The sequence below is a fragment of the Epargyreus clarus genome, unplaced genomic scaffold (assembly GCF_041222505.1).
Source record: "Epargyreus clarus isolate Ecla_fem2 unplaced genomic scaffold, WU_Ecla_fem_2.2 ptg000004l, whole genome shotgun sequence".
Classification (NCBI taxonomy): Eukaryota; Metazoa; Arthropoda; class Insecta; order Lepidoptera; family Hesperiidae; genus Epargyreus; species Epargyreus clarus.
The window spans coordinates 8,695,250-8,718,628 of NW_027332212.1; the positions used below are offsets into that span (position 1 = coordinate 8,695,250).

Sequence of the window (23,379 nt, forward strand, 5' to 3'; positions counted from 1 at the left end):
GGACTCCTAATCTATCTTATTGAGTCAGTTGTATTGTCACACTATATTTTAAATCATTTTCTTTTAATTAGAGCAATTCAATTATTTACATGATAATTATACTCGAAAAATAATACGCCGAGTTATGACAGCAATATTTTAATGTTTTACAATTAGATCCATGCTGCGAGCATCTAGAGCATACTACATGTGTATCAATACAGGGGGGCCTACCACCGTCTTTTAAAAACCATCATTGTTCAGGAAAGTTTTATATCAATATTGCATCAACATTATTTCGTTTCGTACCACCCACCTCCTTAAAATAGTTTTGTTTTGTTCCTGTCGAGTGATGTAAAAGAAGGAGTTATTTGTCTTTTCTTTATCCAAGAGGAAACGAGACATTACGACCAACAGAAATTTGTCATATTTTGTTTAAAAAGTTAAATTTCCTGCAAAAAAGAATGAATAATTTCGTCTGACATCATACAAAACTGCTTATTGTAATATTATAAAAACAAACTTTCGTACCACAGACGTTGTGGTACGAAATTTCAATGTATGATTAAAATTATATTGTTTTAAGAGATGGTAGTAGGCCCCCAAATTTGTGTATTTATTATTACTAAATGAAGTTAGTGTTTGGCTTCTGATTGGTTAGGTCAAGCCTATCTCACACTGAAACAAATAACTGATGCAATACCAAAAAGCTCTCACCTCATTTTAAGAGTCTATAATTAGGCACATTGTTTATAGGATATCATAAACTCAGATACCATATAACCCATCAATTGACACCATTTACGTCAGTTAGCACTCGAGAATCGATCGGAATAACATCTCTGGCACAGAAAAAGATATCGCCGTTCTTGAAGTTTGAAACTAGTAAAGCGATAGGTTGAACTCTAAATGTAAGTTATTTATTAAGTTCTTTTGTCTTACAATGTCAGTATCCCTAATTTATTAAAATTTCGTGTTAAATACGTATCGTATTCTAAAGTTTAACGTACTTTTTTAAAGAGAATATTTTTAAATTAACGAGTAATTTTATTGAAATACATTTACCATTAGTTAATCACTAAGTTTAATCACTCAAGTATTATTTTTTTAAATCCTGAACCCATAATCATTCACTATTATATAGCACTATTAATTGTTAACGAATTTCTTCCTATAAATAGTTCTGAATTAAATTTGCCAATCGCTCTAGATATAAAACAGGTAGACATTTCCACGGTTGATTCCACCGAACATGGCGCTAGTAGTTGTCGTCGTATTTACGAGAGCGGGACACGGTCTCAACGGATCGCCTGTCTAGCTCCACGCCTCGCCTCGTCCGCCGGGAACACATCGACAGTCGGGTCGGAATCGAATCAATTTGTCCAAGCAACATTGCGCTTGTTCGATCTTCGTCACACGTTCCAATCTCATAATACAACCTTATCTTTGACCTCATCCCACCCGACTCCACGACCTTACAGATAAACGCTTTACAATTCACGCTATTTTGAAATAAACGAAGCGAATTCTTGTTAAATGGCATATAAAAACAATTGTTAAACCGCGGTTACCAACATAGCGATAGCACCGGAACAAATATGAGGCTGGCAAGCGACGCGCGCCCCGGGCGAAGCTCTCTTGCCAAATGTGCCATCCGATAGCGCCAGAACATTGTAGCAAATTTACAACCACCCTATTAGCACTAAATCTAAACATTAACCCGATTCCGGTAACCAAACTTCACGGTTACTCGCTCGAAATATCGGTCACAGTGAGCTGAATATATTCCCCTGACACCCTCTGTTGGCGAAGGCCGCAAGTAATGAGCATATTTAAATGCAAATGGCCGAAAAAATTATGACTTAAATGTTTCCGCTTAAGTAAATTATTGGACAGATGCCTTTTGATTATGTCGATAACCATAACCGACGATTGTCGATGTAATGTTGAGATGATTTTTTTAACGCTCGAGTTTATCGCTCGGGGCATACGTTCACTCGCAGCACCAGACTAGTCAACTTTATAATGTAACAAAATACAGCGTCAGGCTAACACGTCGTAGTTTTAGTTTGAAATAATTTACTGTTTAAATTCGTTACAGAAGAAACGTTGGAATAATTTCAGCAGTACCAAGATGTCTTCACCGAAGATGATTCTTGAACCGCCCATGATAGTGGATCGTCAATTCAAGACACCTTTGTTTTGTGGGCCGGGCCCTTGCAACTTGTGGCCATCAGTCCAGGAAGCCCTCTCTAGACCTGTGATAACACCTCTATGTGACGAGTACTTTAATGTAAGTTTTCTCTCCAGCCGTGATTTTTCGTCATACTGTGCTAATTCGAAATAAAAAAAGAAGGAACAACAGTTTACGCCATAGAAATAGCAAGCAGTCATGCACTTCACCTGATATTAAGTAATTATTAAACTAACTAAACTATTACTAAAGTGGATCAATATTACAACAGGTTTGCCTGAACTTAATCTCAGAAACAGTATTGCGGTTTAAATTGGAAGACCTGTAATAAGTAAGTTTACCGTGCAGCACAATTTAAGCCAGACAACAAATTTAAAAGTAGAGTTCAGCCATGAGCTCCAATTCTCTGAGCAACGATCTTGTCCACGAATTCCTTAAAAATAGTCTAATCTTTTTAAAATCAACCGGCAGTACGAGAAAGTTTACTTTACTCTGTTAGAAATATTTTCTATAACATTTATACGTTTATCTTCCTTTCAGGTGGTTGACGATATTCGCAAAAGCCTGCAATACGTATTCCAAACCCGTAGTAATTTGGTGCTTGCGCTAAGTGGCTCTGGCCACATTGGGATGGAAACAGTGATCAGCAACCTCGTTGCACCAGGAGAGACCCTCCTCATCGCTGCCAGAGGATTATGGGATGAACGAGCATCTATTGTTGCTACTAGACATGGTATCCTATTTTTTATGCTCTGCTGCCAATACGTTTTTCTAGAATTAGATGTAGTAATCGCAATTAACCAGCATATCAACTTCATCATCAGAATAGCAATGCATGCAAATACATAGCAGATACCTTTCATATCTGCGATTACTCCAATAATATTTGCAATAAGATAATGCAGTAAGAAACATCGCAGACATATTTACGTCAAACTTTCCAAGTTATTTTTCAAAGAAAGCTACGTGTATTTGTGACTGATTCTAAATTAAAGAATTACAATTCTGTCCTATTTGGAGTTAGCTACAAACGTCCAAGGGCAATTACCTGGTAATCAGGTAAACTACACACATTTTGTGTCTACACTCTACATTTTTCAAGGTGGTAGAACCCTTTGTGGTTCGACTCCGGCGGCACCACCGCTACACCTATTTCTGCCTATTAACAGCAGTGTTAGGCGCTGCTCTGTTCCGTTTTGAAGGGTGTGGTAAGGGAGACATACTTTTTCGAGGCATCCCAGATTAGTCTACAGGTGTAGCGGCGCATCTGTGGCCGACCTCAGGTAGGAATCTAATCCTATCTGGGGTTCATTACAGATGTCCATGGACGGCAGTAGCCACTTACCATCAGGTGGACTGCATGCTCGTCTACAACTTCTATATTATAAAAAAAAACATGTCTTATTTAACAAATCTAATTCCAGGAATAAAGGTAGAAGCAATAAAGATACCGATGAACGCAACGTTTAGCTTGGAGCAGATTGAACCAGAGCTGAGACGGTTGCGGCCGACGGCACTTTTCATCACTCACGGCGACTCCTCCACAGGGACCGTACAGAACTTAGAGGGCCTCGGAGACCTCTGTCGCAAGTAAGTTACACCGCTTTATGAAACAAAATAATATTAATAGTTTCAGGGTTTGTATAGGATTCAAGAAATTCTTCTTCCAAAATCTTTGCATTCCTTAAAATGTTTTGTTTTATATGCTGTCTCTTAAGTAAGATTTAAAGAATAATTGATAATTTTATGTTAAGTATGATACGTAATAAATAGTACCTAAGACAGATTTTTAAACTCTTTTATCTTTTTGCTCATTGGCGTGCAAAACACCATGTCCATAAGAAAACACCTTAATGAGTCTTCTAAATTTAACATTTTTCAACATGAATATTTAGCTTACAAAGGGATCGAATCAGATCACGGTTGACGGTATTATAATTAAACAACACAATAATAACTTTTCTTATTAATTTTTTTTTCAGATATGACGCCCTATTACTGGTGGACACGGTGGTATCATTAGGAGGAGTTCCATTCTACATGGACGAGTGGAAAGTGGACGCCGTTTACTCTTCATCCCAGAAGGCTCTTAGCGGACCAGCTGGAATTTCACCCGTTGCCTTCAGTACTAGAGCAGAGTTAGTACGTAGTTATTAAGTAGTATTTATACGAGAACTAGTACCATTCATACTGATGGTACTGTGGCGACCTCCCGCTACTCGCTATCGAAGTTTTCTAAATATCCTGCATATATACAAGTTCCGAACTGAGCCTTTTGGAGCACGGCCGCTCCCCGGGCATGATCACCTAGCCCGGCGGGAGATCTCCCTTTGCCATGTGGTGACCCCGACGTGATCTCAGGGTCGTGGGTTCGAGCCCCACGTTGGGGAGCAGGGGGTGATGTGGCGACCTCCCGCTACTCGTCAAGAGATGGCGCCACGAGTATTCTGAATCACGCTATCGAAGTTTTCTAAATATCCTGCATATATACAAGTTCCGAACTGAGACTGTTAGAGCACGGCCGCTCCCCGGGCATGATCACCTAGCCCGGCGGGAGATCTCCCTTTGCCAGAGTACTAACAGTTTAGTACCATCAGTATAAATGGTACTACAGTATCTATTAGATTACCCACCGCAAGCCAAGAAACAAAATAACCAAATACATAGGTATAAAAACACCTTATGGTATAAGATGTGTCAATTAGATGTAATGTAAACTTCATATATACAAGTATATACAAGGCTTATTTGTACGAATTTCTATTTATTTATTTTGTGGACTCTATGGATTTTCATGCGTAAAATTTCGTAAAGATTATTCAGAAGATTGGCTCGATAATATTTGATAACCTAATTAATAAATTGGTATATTAATAAATTCAACGGTGTATGTCCAGTACGTATTACTAAGTGAATCTCCACATACAGTGTCTTTTAGAATGAAAGAAGTCAATGTCCTACTCAACAATGATTAAATTAAATAATAATGTTGCATAAATGATATCACAATCCTGATAATAATATTTATACTTAAAAGAGTACAATTATCAAAGTGACGAAACATCTATAGTTTGTCAAATTATGTCTGCGTGCTACAAAATTTAAATAAGATAGATAACTTTAATGAAGTTGATTACTGATGCAATGATACATCTGAGATCTAGAAACATCTCATTTACTGATGTGTCATACTTTTAATTAATCTATCCAATCAACGATATTATCCTTCACTGTTTTCCTTAATGCAAGCGATAATAAATTTCTAATACCTTTGAAAAATCAGAGCGTGCCTAGAATTTGAACCTCGAACCCCTCGATTGAGAAGCTGCGTTTTAACCACTAGGCTATCACAGCTTTTTCGTGTCTAATTCTTGTATCTTCTAGTTCTTGTATAATACACAAAAAATAGCGTCTAATTTTATAGGTTACTCGAACAATTGGTAATTGCTACTATAAATCATTCTATTGCTCATAATTTGTCTACTTGTAATTGCGTCACGTCTTGACCGATTTATTTCTTGCTCCGTCACTTATTTTCTGACTGATGATAACGTTTGTTCTAGAGCGAAGATAAATAGCAGGACACACGAGTCCCCATTCTACTTCGATGTTAAGCTGTTAGCTCAACAATGGAATTGTTATGGCAACACGCGTTTGTAAGTATTAACGCTTTTACGCTCATAGCGCCACATTAACTTAGCCTATGACCTGGTTGCCAAATCCAATAATACTTAGAATAAGAACAGAAATCTAAATTCATGCTTTACCGCTCCGCATGTCGTTGTTTCGTCAAAGATTACATAAGACTGCTTCAAATTATTGCTATTCGACTGGGTCCACCCTGGAGGAAGCAATGTGTTTTTTTATAATATAGGAGTAGCAGGCGAGCATGCATTCCACCTGATGGTAAGTGGCTACTGCCGCCCATGGACATTTGTAATCAACCCCAGATAGGATTAGATATTCCTACCTGAGGTCGGCCAGAGATGCGCCGCTACCCCTGAGGACTAAGCTGTAACGCCTCGAAAAAGTATGTCTCCCTTACCACACCCTTCTAATCGGAACACAGCAGCGCCTAACACTGCTGTTATGATGTAGAAATAGGTGTGGCGGTAGTGCCGCCGGAGTCAAACCACAAAGGGTTCTACCACCTTCATATTCAAAGTCTTAGAGATAAAATTGTACCTAATATAATAACAAAAATCTTGCATCCTTTTTTATTGTTTTCTGCTTTTCTTTAATGACACACAGAAAAGTCAACATTATTAAAAAGTCAACAATTATTTACATATTTAATACCTTTTTAATAAATATCCCCAGATTTTCTTTAATACCCTTGAAAAATGTTTAATCCCTTAAACCAGATAAAATGCAAGCAAAAATCGAATAAAACTTAGTCACTTCATTATTTTCCAGTTACCATCATACATTGAGCCCTCCTCTCATGTGGGCTCTTCGGAGCTGCCTTAAAGAATTATGCATTGAAACTCTTCCAAAGTCCTGGGCTCGCCACGCAGCAGCCACCGCACTCCTCCATAAGAAACTCAAGGAGTTCGGTTTCGAATTCTTCGTGCCAAAACCAGAGGACAGATTGCCCACAGTTACTACTATAGTACTACCAAAGGAATACCCGTATCCCAAGTTCATCGCATATATGAGAGATAAGTAAGTTATCTAGGTTATGTAACTTAGGCTACGTACCTACTTACCTATTGATTTCCTTTACTTAATACTACTGTATTTCTATATTCAGTCTTACAATAGTATCTGCTGTGTATAAGAATATAGGCTACAGATCCAGAACAGGACTCTAAATTAATAATTCAAGTGTTTAACTGGCCGGGGATCGAATCCGGAATTTAGGGTTAGCTAAAGCTGTTAGATATAATGAACGCTCCTCCACGCATTATGCTTTTCGTTTTTATAGAAAGCCTTACTGCTTTTAAATAGATTTTTAATTCATCGAATTTATTCCTATTTTTACTGGTCTGAATTAAGAAAAAAAATGAAAACCAACCAATAATTATGTACTATTATATATTATAATTTTTAACTATTATTTTCTTTTCAGTTTCGGCATTCTAGTATTTGGAGGCCTTGGTCTCACAGCGGGGAAGACTTTACGTGTCGGGATTATGGGGGTCAACAGCACCTTGAAGACAGCCGAAGCTGTCGCCAATGCCATGATTAATACAATGAAGGGAATGAAGAAGTCTTCACTGTGATTTTGTTATATGTTCTTAGGGTGTGACTATGCGCGCTTATTGGAATTTCCCTCTTAGATGCCAATAAGTATAAAATCTATAGAAAATTATGTGTCTGTATAAAAAAATCTTACAATATAAAAGGAAATAGAATAAAAATACATTTATTGAATTCACCGGTAATTTATTGCATACTAAAACTGTAATGATCTACAATATATTATTATTATCGACTGGTTTTCGACCAATCAACAACAATTATGCAATTTTGGCTAACATTACTGCGAAACTGATATGTTCAATTGATAATCAAATTAAATATTGTTTTGTACATTGTGAGGAGTGACTCAGAGATATTACGTATAATAATAACTATTAAATGAAAAACAATGCAAATATAAGCAAGTTCATAGAATCCTTTATGGCCATTAGTTATGTTATTTGCAAGCCATAGGTAATTACTCTCTATTGTTAGATTATACGATACAACTAAAACCAAGATAACTCCTGATTATCAATATAAGTAGTCGAATAATATTCTCATTACGACAAAATATAATAAGAGCCAATACAACGTGAGTATAACTATAATACAGTCACAATTTTGTTGGACTAGAACCACAACAAGAAACAAAATTTATTTTACAAAGTTTACAATTTTTGGCAATGTCTCACGAAATAATTGAAACCGCTAGAAATCCATGTCGCCACTACGAAATACTTTATTCAATTAAAATAACGTAGGTATATAATTTATCGAAGACAGACATACATCTAGCCATGGTCTAAGAAAGGTCACATTTCCCGCAACAAATCCCAATTACGTCACAATATGGTGGGATTGGAATTACCGCATTACACACGACATTGACAATAGTCAACATCGGGGAAACTTTTAATTCTATTATAATCTACTGGTAAAATTTGTGAAGAAATTTAATCGAAAAAAATATATATAGGTAATTTGTTCAAATATAACAGTAAAAATAAAACTTTTAAACTATTCAATTTCAATTATAATTGTCGAGCAAACTTTTCCCACAATTTCTCATTTATCCTATTTTTGGAACATTTGATATAAACGTACCGCATAAACGTTCATTTTATTTCATTAGAATCATGGTTAAGTATAATTATTATTTAAGGGATTTTTTATAGAAGGCAACCCCGTTGACGTTATAGTGGGATAATCACGTGACCTTGTAGATATACCCGGCTTAGTACATTATAATATCATACCATGCGTCTAGCTACATGGCATTCGTTTCCATCACATCGAAACATTTGGACTAGCTTTCTTAATTACGTAACTATAAAACTGTTTACCTAGTAATTAAACAAAACTAGTCACGAATTTACATAATCTAAACTTAACTAATAGCTTTATATCGGCATATTGCGCAATATTTATTTTATAAAAGTAAACAACGTTTAAAACGTAAAATATCATACGCGTTCTATAATATATTATACTCATAAACATAGGCAAAATTAAGATTATTTACAATAATATCTGTTCTGGCCGACAGTTGTATTATCTCAACCTTATGTTAAATTACACTACATCAGCTTACACCCGTCTCTACAACACGGGCTAATAAGCCCATTACGCACTATCCGGCTTGTTGGCCATCGGAATCTAAATATCTAAACGCATTAAAACATTTGTATCTTGAATAATAAAATTCATATCATACTTAGATGAGTACCACAATCGGATGGTGCGTTAAGGGCTCTAAATACAATGAAACCTCACCTACTAAACAGAAATATAACGTGTATGATATTACAGAAAGATATACAAAACTACAAGCAAATGCACAAATAATAACGGCCGATTACAAGTTTTTGTGATGGTTCCGACACAAGCTACACTTGCAATAACCCATAATAATATACATTAGAATCGTAAATAAATATGCACATAAGTAAAGTTAAATGTAATAATTTATTATTTACATTAAGAAAATATGGCACATCTTTAACATCATCGACCGCGCTCACACCATTCCTGACTCCCTACCCGAGTAAGCCGCCGTACGACTAAGGGCCACAGCAGACTAGCTACTTTCAGAAACGGTGATCGACGATTCACTGTTTTTCGTTTGTTTTTCGTGTTTGATCGCTGCTCGCAGCAACTGAACGTGAAACGTAATGTAGCTTTGCCAAAACGCATGATTTCGATACCGCGACAGCAAGTCGCTAAAATATAAAACAGTATTGATGTAATCGCTAAACCGCGAATCGCCGTTGCTTAAAATAGCTAGTCTACAACGGCCGTACACTACACTAAAGTCGGATCGGTATCGGGTAACAATGCGCCTATAAAATTTCGGGACTCATAATACCAATTAAAATACCGGTGGGAAGTAAATATTCACGTCGAATAATGAATAATACAGGGAAGCCTTCAATCCGGACCCTCGCGCGACCGACCGCCGCTCACCACCGACTAAATACTAGACACATTCGAATCGCAAGAGTACATAAAAATATTATATCAGTCTATAGAACGAAGTAGTGATGTGCGATTATGAATGATCTGCTAATACAATAAATCTACCAGAATTTTCAAATAGACTGACTAAAAACATCCTGAAACTATTTGCACCTAGTTCTCAACCAAATAAATTATTAAAATAAAGGGTTTAGTTTAAATAATAACCGAAGAAGAACAGTGACAATCTAAGTGAATGATTTCGTGATGTCATTCAATCATTCACAATCGCACACCGCTGGATCGTAACATTCATTCACTTATCATACAGCAGTCTGGGGGTAAATCGGGGGTCCGGCGTAAGCCCTGTACGCACCATTCATCCTATGTTGCTTCCATGCTCTATGCATGACGCTAAACGAGTATACTAACTTGACAAATGCATATTTTTAATTTCTTGAAATATAATAAACTGCATTTTATTCTTTATACATCCTTCGACCAAAGATGAAAGTGAAAGCCTTTTTTAACTACAAAAGATTACAAGATTGCAAAATTGTTAGAGACAATTTAGAATACTACATTAAGATTCTTTAACATTGTTAGAAATCAAGTTTGAATGCTCGTTTATCATAATACATTGTGCATGAAAGAAATATGGGAAGATCGCGATTTTTTTGCGGTAACCGCATAATACTGTGTCCGGAGTGGCGCGGCGGCGTGCTCAGCTGGGTGGCACTTATCGTTCATTTCATTCCTTAGTAATTACTAATGCTCCTAATCGAGATATTCTCACAATCGAATGATTTCGTTAGTATCATTCATTCACAATCGCACACCGCTAGTTCTAGCGTTCACTCACTTAGCCTATAGCAGTCTGGGGTATAAACGGGGTCCGGCGCAGTACAGTACAACTACAATATATGGCGAGTCGTCAATCTTCGTTCGCTGCCACCAATAAGCAGTCCCCGATAATACTTAACACAATATGCATTGTAATTGATCATCAATACCATGAGGATGATGGGACAGGGTAAGCAAACCCATTCCCCCGAAAACAAAACAAAATTGGTTGTTTAGACATGATTTACACTTTACCATATAAATATAACTGAATGACGTGCTGTAATATAAATTATTAATAATATCGACACAGTTTCAAGTAGCATAATATGTCAAAGTATTATCGGTTCGTGCTTTTATATCAACCGATACTAGCGCAGAGCTTATAAAAACTATCGGTCCAAATACAACCGATACTAGCGTAAAACGGTTATTCACGTCAAACTTTACGACCCTTCTGATAATTAGCGAAGGATTACCTACCGGAGGATTACATTCAACACGGCAACTTCCAATCGGCCACACAGTTAGCGATATCTATACCTACTAATACATTGCGCTTTCGTAGCAACCGATAGAAACGTTAAATTTAACGAAAGAAAGGTTACGTTACGTCAGAGAATTAAAGTTCGAAGGAATGAGACGACTGTAAAATGTATTCCATCTCATTCTATAGATATCTTTATCATATGTTTGTCTCTTTTTACAAGTACTTTTGTTTCATCAAGTTTTAAACTACAACAGAGCTAAATAAGTTTTCACTTCAAAAAGTATCAGTGCGTGCTTCCATATGCAACCTACACAATTGCCAAAACTACAGATTTATTATACGACACTATCGGTCTTAAGTCACATATTGACCAAGACACCAGGCCGTATAAACCCAGTGTTTGCGCTAGTATCGGTCCGCCTTGCGCTAGTACCGGTCCGTGGCGTGAACGTGGTGTCGCCATACACTGGTGCACTGGCCCCCGTGCTCAGCTCGGCGGCGGCGGCGCGCGCTGGCGGCGGTGGCGCGCGCACGCGCAGCAGCCGTCGCCGCGCCGTCGCCGCGCGCACGCCGCTCGCCCGCAACGCTTGCGGATGCATGTTACTTCACCGTCCTGTGGACACACAAGTTCCATATGATAATACTGTATTTGGAAAATGAATGATTTAATTTCTCTTTCGACATACCTGCACATTGCACATACCTCTATATTAAAAACGTGCAACTCAATTAAGATGAGATATTATCCATCAACCTGCATAAATCTGCTACTGGACACAAGTCATAATAGAAGATGAATATCTTAGCAAATTGAAAGATTATTCATTACATATTTGTTGAAATTGAAGTGGTACTCGAACACATAGTTGAGTGTGTGTTGGGAAGGTCTAATTTTCGAATCATATCATGGGAGGCAGTGATCACTTACAGTCAGATCCATTTGACAGTAAGTGATTACTGCGTCCCATGGACGACTGTAACCAACCCTAAATAGGACAAAAGAGCCCTGCCTGAGGATCCTGACGTCGTCAACATATATCCATCTGTCCATCCATCAATCCTCATATGCCTGTGGGCGAAATCAGAATGCCTAGTATGACCCTTTCTTACCCTCCATAACCCATCATGGATTTAAATATTTCAAAATATATCTACATTCTATAATGTAAAAATAGACGTACCTTGCATCTGCACGTGACGCATCTTTGTTCCCCGTGCGAGTGTATGGACGGATGCACTTCTTTCCCGTTAGGCAGCGGCCCGTCAGGGAACTTGCAACCGCCCTCCGCCAGGATCTCTTCAGCAGTGCGCGGCGCTCCCTGGTCCTTCGGGGTTTCCTCTTCCGTCTTTTTGGTCTTCACCTAAAAGGACATCAAAAAGTTTACAATTATTATGGCAATCTAAATTTAAATATTTCAATGAGATTGTATCGACGGTTAAATAAAAATAATAAGTCAGAAAAATCTATTACGGGCATCAATCAAAAAATCTTCAGTAGGCTAAGAGTTTTTAGCATAAACCTAGTCTAAAATGCTGAATATTTTCTACCCCTGAGAACTTTATCAAAACGCCGAGCAATTACCTAACCACATCCTTAAACTCGAAGACCAACTATATCTATAGAAGCTATGTTGAAACCATTTTTAGCTCAACTCCTCTGTCATTGCTGCCTCATTGGATGTTAAGAACTATGTTCTAGTTTGAAGAGGGTGGTGAGAGATGCATTCATAAGAAGCATTCTAATTTAATACTTCGGAAGTATCAAAGCATGTAGCCGACCTGAGGGAAAACTTAAATCCAATTTGAAGTTGATCACAGATGATCAAACTACAATAGAATACATTTAAACTAATGATAACATAACTAACCTCAGGACAAACACGACAGCACGACTTTTTATCCGGTCGATAGGCGTCTCTCTCAGCGCAGCGCAGCGGCGGACAGCGCACGCGCGGGCAGCGCACCTGCCGCGTGGGGAACTCGCACGTGCACACCGCGCACGTGTCGTACCCGCCCGGCACCAAGTACGGGTGCCAGGAGGACCCCGGCGCGTGGTACTGCCCCGCGAGGTGGCAGCCGTGAGACTCGTTCCATACCGCTGTTGTTGAATCTAGGAGAGTTAAAGATATTATCGACGTGAGCCGAATTAAATTGGCAATTACTCCAACAACAAATAAGACAATATATGTACGTATTAGCAAGCTCTGCCATTCTTCGCTCTGGCATTTGATATTTATTATTAGGAACGAAATGAATTTCTTTACTGTACCCATGGAAACATCGGTATTAAATGTAGGTATATTAAAGCATCCCTACATAAAAATTCAACATATTTTAAGATTTTTTTGTAATGCATCACTGCGAATATTGCGTCGCACATGAAACTTAATTCATCGGCTTTAAGTTAAACAAAAGGTTATTACGATTTAACAACATACATATTGCACCTGGCTGCATTGTGGAAGACCTCCATAGCCTCCCCACCCACTTTTTAAGACTAGTAGAGAGACTAATAGAGGTAGAAATGAGCAGTGAGTACTCACTAGTGCAAATAGGGCAGCATTGTCCAGGCGGCTGTATAGTGGGCACGGCGCAGTTCACTGGCGGACAGCGCACCGGGTCACACCGCAGCACGCCGTGCACGCATCCACACATGTGACACGACTGTAAGAGATGAGAATCGAATAGATAAAAGAAAAATATTGTTTGCATATTACAAAATAAGTAGATTCGGCTTTGATTAAACATTTCGTATTTGTAAGCTTATTGAACTTCAAAACTATTGAGCCGGGAGCAGGAAATAACACCAAAAAATTTTTTTGTTCACAACCATGTTCTAATTTATACCAAGATTTAAAAGTTTTCGAAAACGAATTTCAGAATTTCTATCTTTATAAATTCTACAAGCATAAAAAAATGCTATATCACATGAGGGGTGGCAAAAACTTTCAATTTACCACCTCCAACCTCACCTTAATAACCCAAATGACCTTCAATCCAGACTACGTTCAGAAAATAATGTAATACATGATTGTCAATCCTTTAAAACACAAAAAACTATGAATAAACAAAATTAAATGAAAATCATACCTCAGTAGCCATCCATTGCGCGCCGTCTTCGTAAGATCTGCCCGCATAGTAACAGGAGCCGGAATTGGACAGCGAATTGTCCGGTGGCGGCGAGTTAGCGGGCGCGGGCGGGTAGTTCGCACTGAGCTCGTTCTCGCTCGTCCATTGGTCAGACGGCAAACAAGATGGAGGCACGCTTATCTGTGGAAAAAACAATTTATAGAAATATTATAAAAAACAATTATAGTGACATTTTTTAATATCGGCCTGGGATGATAAAGATCTGGATTAGGATTCAACTCTACAATTGGTTCAATAAATAAAGCAAATCTTATGAGACAACCTACGAGTACATCTTATACCCAAGTGTACTCTCCTTAATAAACTCTTAAATGTGTATATTAAGGTTTCCATAACCGCCGTGGTAAGCAAAAATATTCTACCCGTTTCCGGAAAAAAGATTTTGCCTCGTCCATAATAACACGCATTGAATGTCATAAGTAAATAGAGTTGAGTTGATTATGCGTAGGTACACGCATAATAATATTACCTATGGTATACCACACAAGATTATTGTATTTAAAACTCACCTCATCCTTACAATCTTTGAAGCATGCAAATAATTGTTTATGTTAATAAATCATTTTAAGAAACATATTATACCCTCACTATTTTGACTAAGTACTTGACGACTAAGTGCTAAAATATTAATTAAACTCATTTTTACAAATTTTTATTAATTAAATGCAACTACTAAAATTTTAAGCAGTTAGAAATGTGTCTGATACTATTAACTTTAATCCTTAAAATAACTAGGGTGGCCTTAGAGTTTGGCTCAAGAGCTGACTTTTCAACTACACCAACCACACGACGATGTACCCCACAGACCTATATCTAAAACAAATACAGGTCTGTGATGGATCCCTTTAGTACTTGAAAATCAAGAGCTATCATATAGTCACCCCCTACCTGTGGTAACTGCGTGCGCAGGAACTTAGTGTCGTTGTCGGCGGCGCGCAGGTTGAGGTAGGCAGCGCCCGCGTGGAGGGAGGCCAGCTCTGCCGGCGTCGGCTCCAGCACGCAGCCCTCGATACCTGCCAGTGCGCGCGACCCGCCGCCGCTCGCGTGGCTCTCCAACCACGCGGACCACACACCGTTTAGTATTAAAACATCTAGAGCGATTATAATGTTAGCCCCTACCTGTGGTAACCGCGTGCGCAGGAACTCAGTGTCGTTATCGGCGCCGCGCAGGTTCAGATAGGCAGCGCCCGCATGCAGGGACGCCAGCTCTGCGGGCGTCGGCTCCAGCACGCAGCCCTCGATGCCAGCCAGTGCGCGCGAACCGCCGCCGCTCGCGTGGCTCTCCAACCACGCGGACCACACGCCCGTGTAGCCGTTTAGTACTACCTGGAATTAATATATTATTGTTAAGGTAAACGCATAAATTTAACGCATGTATCTGTTTGTAGCATCGTAGCTTTCAAATGGGTGGACCGATTTGAATGAGATTTGAATCGATGCGAGGAGACTTATATTAAACATGTAGACCTCAAGGTCTAGGTACTTTTTTCTTAAAGATCTCTTAGGTATGCAATTTTCTTTACGAAGTTCTCCTTCACAATCTCAAAAATCACTCAAAAAACGAATATCGGCCCACTGGACCAAGAGGACGAATTTCAACCAATTAATATTATAATGGATCTCTACTTATCTTATTTTGTTTACATTACATTTTTACGATGTTTATCTGAAAACTAAACTATTTATCTATAAGTGATTGAATAATGATTACTTTGCTTACGTAAACTGATTATGATTTACATGGAAAGTTAATTACGATAATTAACAATTATTTACTTCGTTTGTCTATCACGCATCTATTAATTTACATATCTATCTACCTATCAAATTAAACGAATTATACTTAGTTCTTCGTAATGTAATTAAATTATTATCACCTATAATTATCATTTTTTATCATTTCCATTTAAACTATTCTAATTATAATATTAAATATTGTGATAAAAATCAAAATGTTATAATTCGGGAATACATTTTTTTAAATATTACTTTTAAGGAATGGAAGTAGCATATAGGTCTTATGCTTAATACCAAGTGCAGCCTATACTATCGCTCTTATTCTCACAAAAACTATTAAGTTACCAAATAAGATTAATTGCATATTTTAATAGATTTTCAATAACATATATTTTCATTTCTAAAAGGCGGAAGCCCTCAAGGCGCCTCCATAACCTTAGGTGACTCTGACAATTGAATTATTTTTTTATGCTCTATTGTTATTCACCCTAAAGAATTAGTCGTCAATGTAGAACGTCTTGTCTTTGGTATTTCCAAACCTTCAAAAACCTAATAATAGCAAAAACACAGCCGCAGTCAAATTAAAAGAAAGTAATAGGTATAGTCCGCGCTTAACCTCTAGTCCGCTCTGAATAAAGAAATGAGTCGCGTCCCCATAGCAAATTGTATGACTACACCTACTCGCACCAACTTCAGAGCGGACCTTACCTTTTACTTAAGATACCTAGTAAAAAAAAGTGTGTGTGTGTCAGCTACGACGCACGATTGGAGTTTACTCCTTACGAATGAAAATTATGATATATATCGAATAGAAAAAAGAGTAGGTAAATGAACGCATCTGCTAAAATGATAAGAGAAAGAAACATATATCTGTAATTATTCATATTATTTATATTACTTCAATAATGCGTATTACATAAAGTATGTTACAAAATAATATAAAATAGCGCCATCTAGTGGCAAGTTTTATAAATTGTAAGTTTGCAAGTTTATCAATCTATGTATTTTGGTTCCAAATATTATAATGGTAACTTAATATAATTGTTTATATTAAAGTAAATTTTAATATAATATAATTATTTATATTTAAAACAATGTTTAACGTTTTATAACTTAAAACTTAATAATTATAATTTCTTTGCCATCTATAAAATATCCTTGTTGCAATTTACGGATGAAATTTATATGAGACTCAATAAACATGTTATTATATGTAATTTGGATTGTTTCTGAATGTTTTATAATTCTAGAATTCATTTAAAACGTATTGCTAATTTTATATAACTTATTTTGAACATAATTCATTAGCAATAATTCTGTAATAAATATTAAATAATACTGTTTTGATTTTGCCCGTTTATCGTTGATAGATGGTGCTGATCAATAATGCATCCATTTTTATAAGTTAAATTAATATATCAGTAACTTACAAAAGCCTCTTTATGTTAAAAACTTATTTTGCTAATATTATATCTTATTCAATTGCTTACTGATTTTATATGTTAGTCTTCTTTAAAAACGTTCATAAAAGATTGTTAATCATATTATGGCGCCAATGTTCATATTTTTCACAGTGTTTATAAATGATCAAACCTATAACTTAATTTATGCAAAAATGTAAACAAATTAGTTAATGACGTTTTAATGTTTTATATATTGCTAATTATTTTTATTGTAATAATTACTTTCATATGGGATTTGAACTTACTGTATTTTAAATTAATAAAAGCACTCTTGATTCATATTTTGGTTTCCGTTACGCCTCAACTTTTCGTGTTACACTTGATTTTACTCCTCATAAAATTTCCGTACCGGGCCTTATAACTCAAATCGTTTCTTAAGGAGTAAACTCCAAAAAAATAAGTAGTTAGTCAATCAGAACTTACCTCATAATTCAATCCACAGAGTGCATCAACGGAGAGCCAGGCGAGGCCAGCAACCGGAGTGGCAGTAGCTGGCATACGGGCGTCCGTACGCTTCAGCAGGGCAGGACCAGCGCCCGCCGCGTCCGGCAGGGACCGCGACATCAGCCTGCCGCGGAGGATTGGTGGGCCTGACGAATTAAAAGATTATTTTACCTGACAGAGGATATTGTTTTTCGAATGTATGTATTTCTTATTCTGTACCATGTTTTGCATCCGAAACAGGTTGACAGATTTTAACTATAAGGTCTTTAAATTGGTCAAAATCGTGGGAGTAACGTAGGCTACGCGTAGCGAGTCAAGTTTTCAGTTTTTATAATAATTCCTCTAGTTATACTCCTCGTCATTACCTATAGTAAACATAGATGCGGCCCAGGAGTTAGATATTAAATAGGTACTATCGCTATTGGCTATCTCACCAACAAGTGAACAATTATACACTTTCGTTACAATTAAAAACTTTGCTTGGAACACATCAATAGTCTGCTCTATTTTATCCTTCAACCATAAAATAACAGCACTAATATGCGTTTTTTTTATAAAACTTTATTTATATATTTACTACTGGGTCCGCGCAGGTGTTGTCTTGCCACATATTTTTGGATTTAAAGAATGCTGGAACCAACCTTACACAGCCACAAAATTTCATTGTTTTTAATACAGTTTCGAACAATAGCGTTCGAACGCTTACCAGTATCTGCTCCTATATGAACAGCAAGTTGGTCTTCATAAAGTGGAGGGAAGATACGTGCACTTGGTCTCGCCAACACCCCCATTCTAGTGTCTAAGATCTCCACTTGAGAGTGTCGCTTTCCTTGCTCTTCCACTAACGTTATTTTCGGGTCTGATATACCTAGATTGTCGACCTGGAAGAAATAAAAAAGTGTTTGTAAAGAAACAAATAAAGTAAAATACTATTCCAATATCAACACTTTCAAAGTTCTTGCTCCTGATCTTTAAACTGAGGAGGATAAATCTATAATCTATTTCTTTCAGAACCACTTCGAAACTAAGACATAATCATAATAAAAGGCTTCATCTAGGTTCGAAGTTGGATTCAAGTTCAACTCATTGTTATAACAAACATCAATATACGGCAAGGATTTTATCTGATGAAACCATTAGCACCCTTAGTATTATAAAATGCAACGAACCTGAATATCATAAACAAGTGACCCATCCTTATCGATATAAAGTAACGCCAGTCCTTCCGGAGCAGGGGACGCTGGTGCCCTTTCAGCCATTAACGGTGCGTGGAAAACTTCACAAGCAGCTCTTTGCCTCACAACCCCTGAGATACGTCGCTCCAATGCCCCAACAGCTTCCACTGACAGGAGTAATCTTCCACGAGATAACGAACGTAACTCCGCCGCAGATACCGGCGTGGAAACTTCTAGAACGTTCAGCTCGTACCCAGGTTTGGATATCTTTTGGACCTATAATCGTAAGAAATGAGTTTATCGCGCATAATTCTAAGAAAGACAATCGTAATATTTAAGGTCAAATGTTCTTTTGACACGATCAAACCTATTAAGGTATTTAAAATCTCTTTAGTGGCTAATTAATAATCAATATACTTATTTGTATCATACATAATTGCCAAATTTATTTACGCGACTCTACATACAGCTCTAGCCGTATAAACACACAAAAAATGAACTATCAGGACACTCGTAGCTAGTTTAGTATCTTGAAAACGATCATTACAATAGTAGCAATGATTGATATTTTATGTACGAGTATTGACTTCACCTTTACTTACCTCATCAATAATAGTTTGATTTCTCTCCGGAAGCGTCAGTAGCACCCTGACGGACTGGTCTCTTGAAGCTGGCATGAACACTCCATTGTACACAATCGCCAGGTGCAAGCTCGGGGCCGCACCAGCAGCGCCCGTGACCACGGCGGTTCCTCCCCACCAGCCCTCCTCTTGTCCTGGCATGCGGTAGTCATCGCAAGGACCGTTACTGATCGTGGTCGGTGCGTGCTCAGGTTCTAATAACGACGTGAACATTTCTGACGATAGTGCTGGGTATCTACAATTGAAAAGATAATCATGAGTAAAGCCACAGTTGCTTGTGTGTTGAGTAAAAAAATAGCGTTATTGGAACGTTTTAGTTTGATCTTTGGTTGTCGCACTCATAACCAACGATGGTATACACCTATCCTCATCTTAAACATCATAATGTTAAAGCATATTTACTAAGTACCTTTGCAGATAAAATCAAAGTCCATAACATCCAGCCCATAAATAAAGAAAATATTATTTAAGATCAAAAGCGAAACGGGTCGAATTAAGAACTTTTGTTGTCGGATAATCATATTTTACCTTTGATATTACGCGTTTTATTGTCACACAAATAAAATACGTAGATATACGACATAATAGATGTAGTATTCCAGATAATATCATCAATACATTAGTAATCTATACGCATAAACGCACGACCTTATCTCGCATGTAAATACAACGTATTTTTAGCAACGTTTACTACTAACGTGGCCTGCTTATACAAATCTTAAGATAAGATATTCTACAATCACTTTTTTCTAGTAATTGCTCTACTTATCGTAATTTTTCCATTATTATCGTGAAATAGTTGAAAGAATGGTTATTTTGGCGATTACGTTACGTTAAGTATACCTAGATATAACTAACTTTATCATAAAATAGAACGAGTAGATTTCCGTTATTAATCACACGGTTAATTTGATACGAACAATAAGACTGCTCGTACAGCGAATCCTTGGTACAATGTTTCAAGGGTAAAGTCTATTGCATAGCGATACTAACATCTGTGACACATTCTGTAAGGTAGTAAAAGATTCTATAATAGCAAAGGATAAATAACACAATCCATTAAAAGGATTTGGCGCTACTAACAAATTGAATGCGAAAACTATTAATATCGCAATCACATAGTAATCATAGCATATTCATTTGGAAAAAAAACACAAACTTTTGACAATACGCTAAATTTATATTTGTTGTGCTAAGCAACATTTTAGGTAGTATTATTGAAAAAACTAAGTAGTAAATTTATAAAACATAGTGTTTTCTTTTTACGTTTAAACAAAGAACAGAGTTGTAATCAAGCGTGATAAATAATCACAGGTCATAGGTAAGAACCTTCACTTTATTTTTTAATACCTACGGAAATCTACCGAGGTGACGTTTTGTACTCAGCATTACATCATAATACAAATAGTTTACATCATACCTGTTTATTCGTCCGCTCAGTGCACTGTCCATGGAGTTGTTTCGCTCGTCACCCCAGATCAACGCCACATAAAGAGACCCTTCTCTAAGTAATCGCTTATATTCCCGAGGCACTCGACGCCAGACACCACACAACTGTAAATAAAACACTCCATTAAAAGACAAGCCAAACATTACAAAATTGATAAGTACATCAACTGTAAATATTCGTCATACTAAAACACACAAAAGTCTTAAATCTTAATAGCGATCAAATGTCTTCCGCTAATTTCAGTTATTTTTATCTCTCCCGATCTAAATAAAACTTACTCAGTTTACCTTGTCAGTTTTTTCCTCATATGTGGCGTGGATTCCTGGTGCTCGCTTTAGTGGATGTTCGAGTAGCATACGTCCTCCTCGGTCGAGGAAAGCGAGCGCTCGAGGCTGAACTACCATGGAAGGTCCGAGGAGTACGGACCAGTAGAGATGGCGTCTTCGGAAAGTGAACCGAGCTGTTGCAACCCCAGCTGCCACGGGCACCCCCGTCATATCATCCCGCCGAATACAAAGCGGCGACCGACCCGTTAGCAGTGCTCCGAAATCTGTAGAAAAACAAAAAATATTCACAAAATCACATCCAAGACTTCAGGAATGTAGTTGACTCATCTGTTTATATATGAAATATTTTGATTCTAAATTGAAATAAATTTAATGTAGTCTACATAATACAGGAGCAGCTCATATTCAACATATGTTTTCAATTGCAGTCTGTCTAAAAAGTAAATTTCCATCTTCAAAGCGAGTCGGGATTATATTATTATTTTGTATAAAGTTTCCATTACTAACTCAACGTGTCAATGTTATTCCTTGTTAATTACTGAAAGCATTAGCTACGACAAATCAAAAGATAAATACTCACGCTTCATACTAAGTTCCTCTTCATCGCCACCAAGGATTACCGTTGGGCTGTCTTCTTGGACTATATCTGGCGCTGGAACCAAAAGGGATAAATTAAAATCAAACGACTCACTACCATTAGTTACTGCCTAGTCCGCATCAAATAAATCAAACCTATTTGCTGTTGGTTTATTTGATTCGAACTAAAGGTAATAAATAAGTCAAGCGATTGGCATTCGTAAGGATTTATGTAAATTGATGGGAATCGATAGAAACCGTAAACATGGCGGTTTGTGCAAATGTGCATAAATAGGTATATTGGCACTTTCTCTGAGCTGCAGCGCTCATAAAAACATGTCGCGGGAGCAATTGATCGCGAGTGGATCGCGGGCGGGTATCGGCCGGTTCGCAAGACCTCCCCGACCCCTCTATTCGGGTTGATTGGATCAAGTGTTATTCAATCGTAGCAGGATCGGCGTCTAGACGGCGACGGTAGAATTTGCGTTTTGCATAGCTTTCTTGTTGGGTCTGCTCCAGACGGAAATAGAGAGAGCAGTGACATTTTGCGCGACGCTTTGATTGTAGCCGATTTGACGACGTGCGATCGATAAATGGCCGAGAAGCGAGCGTTATATAACTACGATGATAGATTAAACAATTTACATGTCCGCCGAGAATGTGGAGCAAAAGCATAATAAACACATTTATTTATATAACGTAAACACGCTCAATATTAACCCAGAACTAGGTTCGCGGCAAGTAAACGTTATAATGTTCGTAAGTAATGTTCATTTTAATTTTTTATTCCAATAGAGAAACTTTATCGCGTTATTAACGAGGATATTAACGTCACAGCCAATGAGTAGTTTGATCGCAGGGAATCTCACCGAGACCTACTCGGCTGCGCACGAGCAGATACGAAGTTATTAAATTATAATTATGCTTAATAAATCTACCTATCGTATCTGATTATTCGTTTACCGGGGTATGACATGTTTCATCGAGTATATGCATACATGCACAGTAAGTATCCCAGTAAACATCGTGATGAGCAGACCTGTTTACGCGCCGAGATCTCGGAAGGCAGATTGTGATCTAGTGCGGCCCGGCGCCAGTATTCATAATTCAATCTGTGAATTCATTTAATGCGCGAGACAGTCCTAAATTTATTGGCAAGTGGCGCCAACGTGGCGACATGTCAGCCTAGGGTATTTGCAATGCAACAAAGAGCAGAAGGTCAAACGAACCTATACTCGCTATACCGCTTACGGTCATTAAAAATAGCTATAATTCTACAAGCACAATAAAGGTTGCAATAAAACCCAAA

General features: G+C 37.5%; 2 protein-coding genes across 4 annotated transcripts in view; one reads left to right on the top strand and one right to left on the bottom strand.

The window, feature by feature from the left end:
- The first annotated feature begins 796 nt into the window (after window positions 1–796).
- On the top strand, window positions 797–7,521 carry LOC140757423 (alanine--glyoxylate aminotransferase-like). Of its 3 annotated transcripts, none has more exons than XM_073093126.1 (8): window positions 797–890; window positions 2,107–2,272; window positions 2,714–2,906; window positions 3,598–3,763; window positions 4,156–4,311; window positions 5,737–5,829; window positions 6,590–6,838; window positions 7,245–7,521. In XM_073093126.1, exons 2-8 carry the CDS (start codon window positions 2,114–2,116, stop codon window positions 7,396–7,398), a joined length of 1,170 nt encoding a protein of 389 aa, XP_072949227.1. In that variant the 5' UTR covers window positions 797–890; window positions 2,107–2,113; the 3' UTR covers window positions 7,399–7,521. The 3 variants fall into 3 exon arrangements, with proteins under 3 accessions (XP_072949227.1, XP_072949225.1, XP_072949226.1); XM_073093124.1 differs by having other exon boundaries at window positions 798–890; window positions 2,104–2,272; window positions 7,245–7,520; XM_073093125.1 differs by lacking the exon at window positions 797–890 and having other exon boundaries at window positions 1,761–2,272.
- Window positions 7,522–7,540: 19 nt separating this feature from the next.
- Window positions 7,541–23,379, bottom strand: part of sog (chordin short gastrulation) — a 133,926-nt gene continuing 118,087 nt past the window's right edge. Inside the window, exons 4-16 of the mRNA XM_073093123.1 lie at window positions 22,075–22,146; window positions 21,495–21,757; window positions 21,178–21,311; window positions 19,719–19,992; window positions 19,111–19,392; window positions 18,648–18,822; window positions 17,921–18,087; window positions 15,417–15,623; window positions 14,238–14,417; window positions 13,691–13,811; window positions 13,016–13,257; window positions 12,329–12,508; window positions 7,541–11,760 (exon numbers count right to left, since the gene is read on the bottom strand). Of these exons, the coding sequence (XP_072949224.1) occupies window positions 11,635–11,760; window positions 12,329–12,508; window positions 13,016–13,257; window positions 13,691–13,811; window positions 14,238–14,417; window positions 15,417–15,623; window positions 17,921–18,087; window positions 18,648–18,822; window positions 19,111–19,392; window positions 19,719–19,992; window positions 21,178–21,311; window positions 21,495–21,757; window positions 22,075–22,146 (2,423 nt within the window). The 3' untranslated portion in view covers window positions 7,541–11,634. The remainder of the gene's footprint in view (window positions 11,761–12,328; window positions 12,509–13,015; window positions 13,258–13,690; window positions 13,812–14,237; window positions 14,418–15,416; window positions 15,624–17,920; window positions 18,088–18,647; window positions 18,823–19,110; window positions 19,393–19,718; window positions 19,993–21,177; window positions 21,312–21,494; window positions 21,758–22,074; window positions 22,147–23,379) is intronic.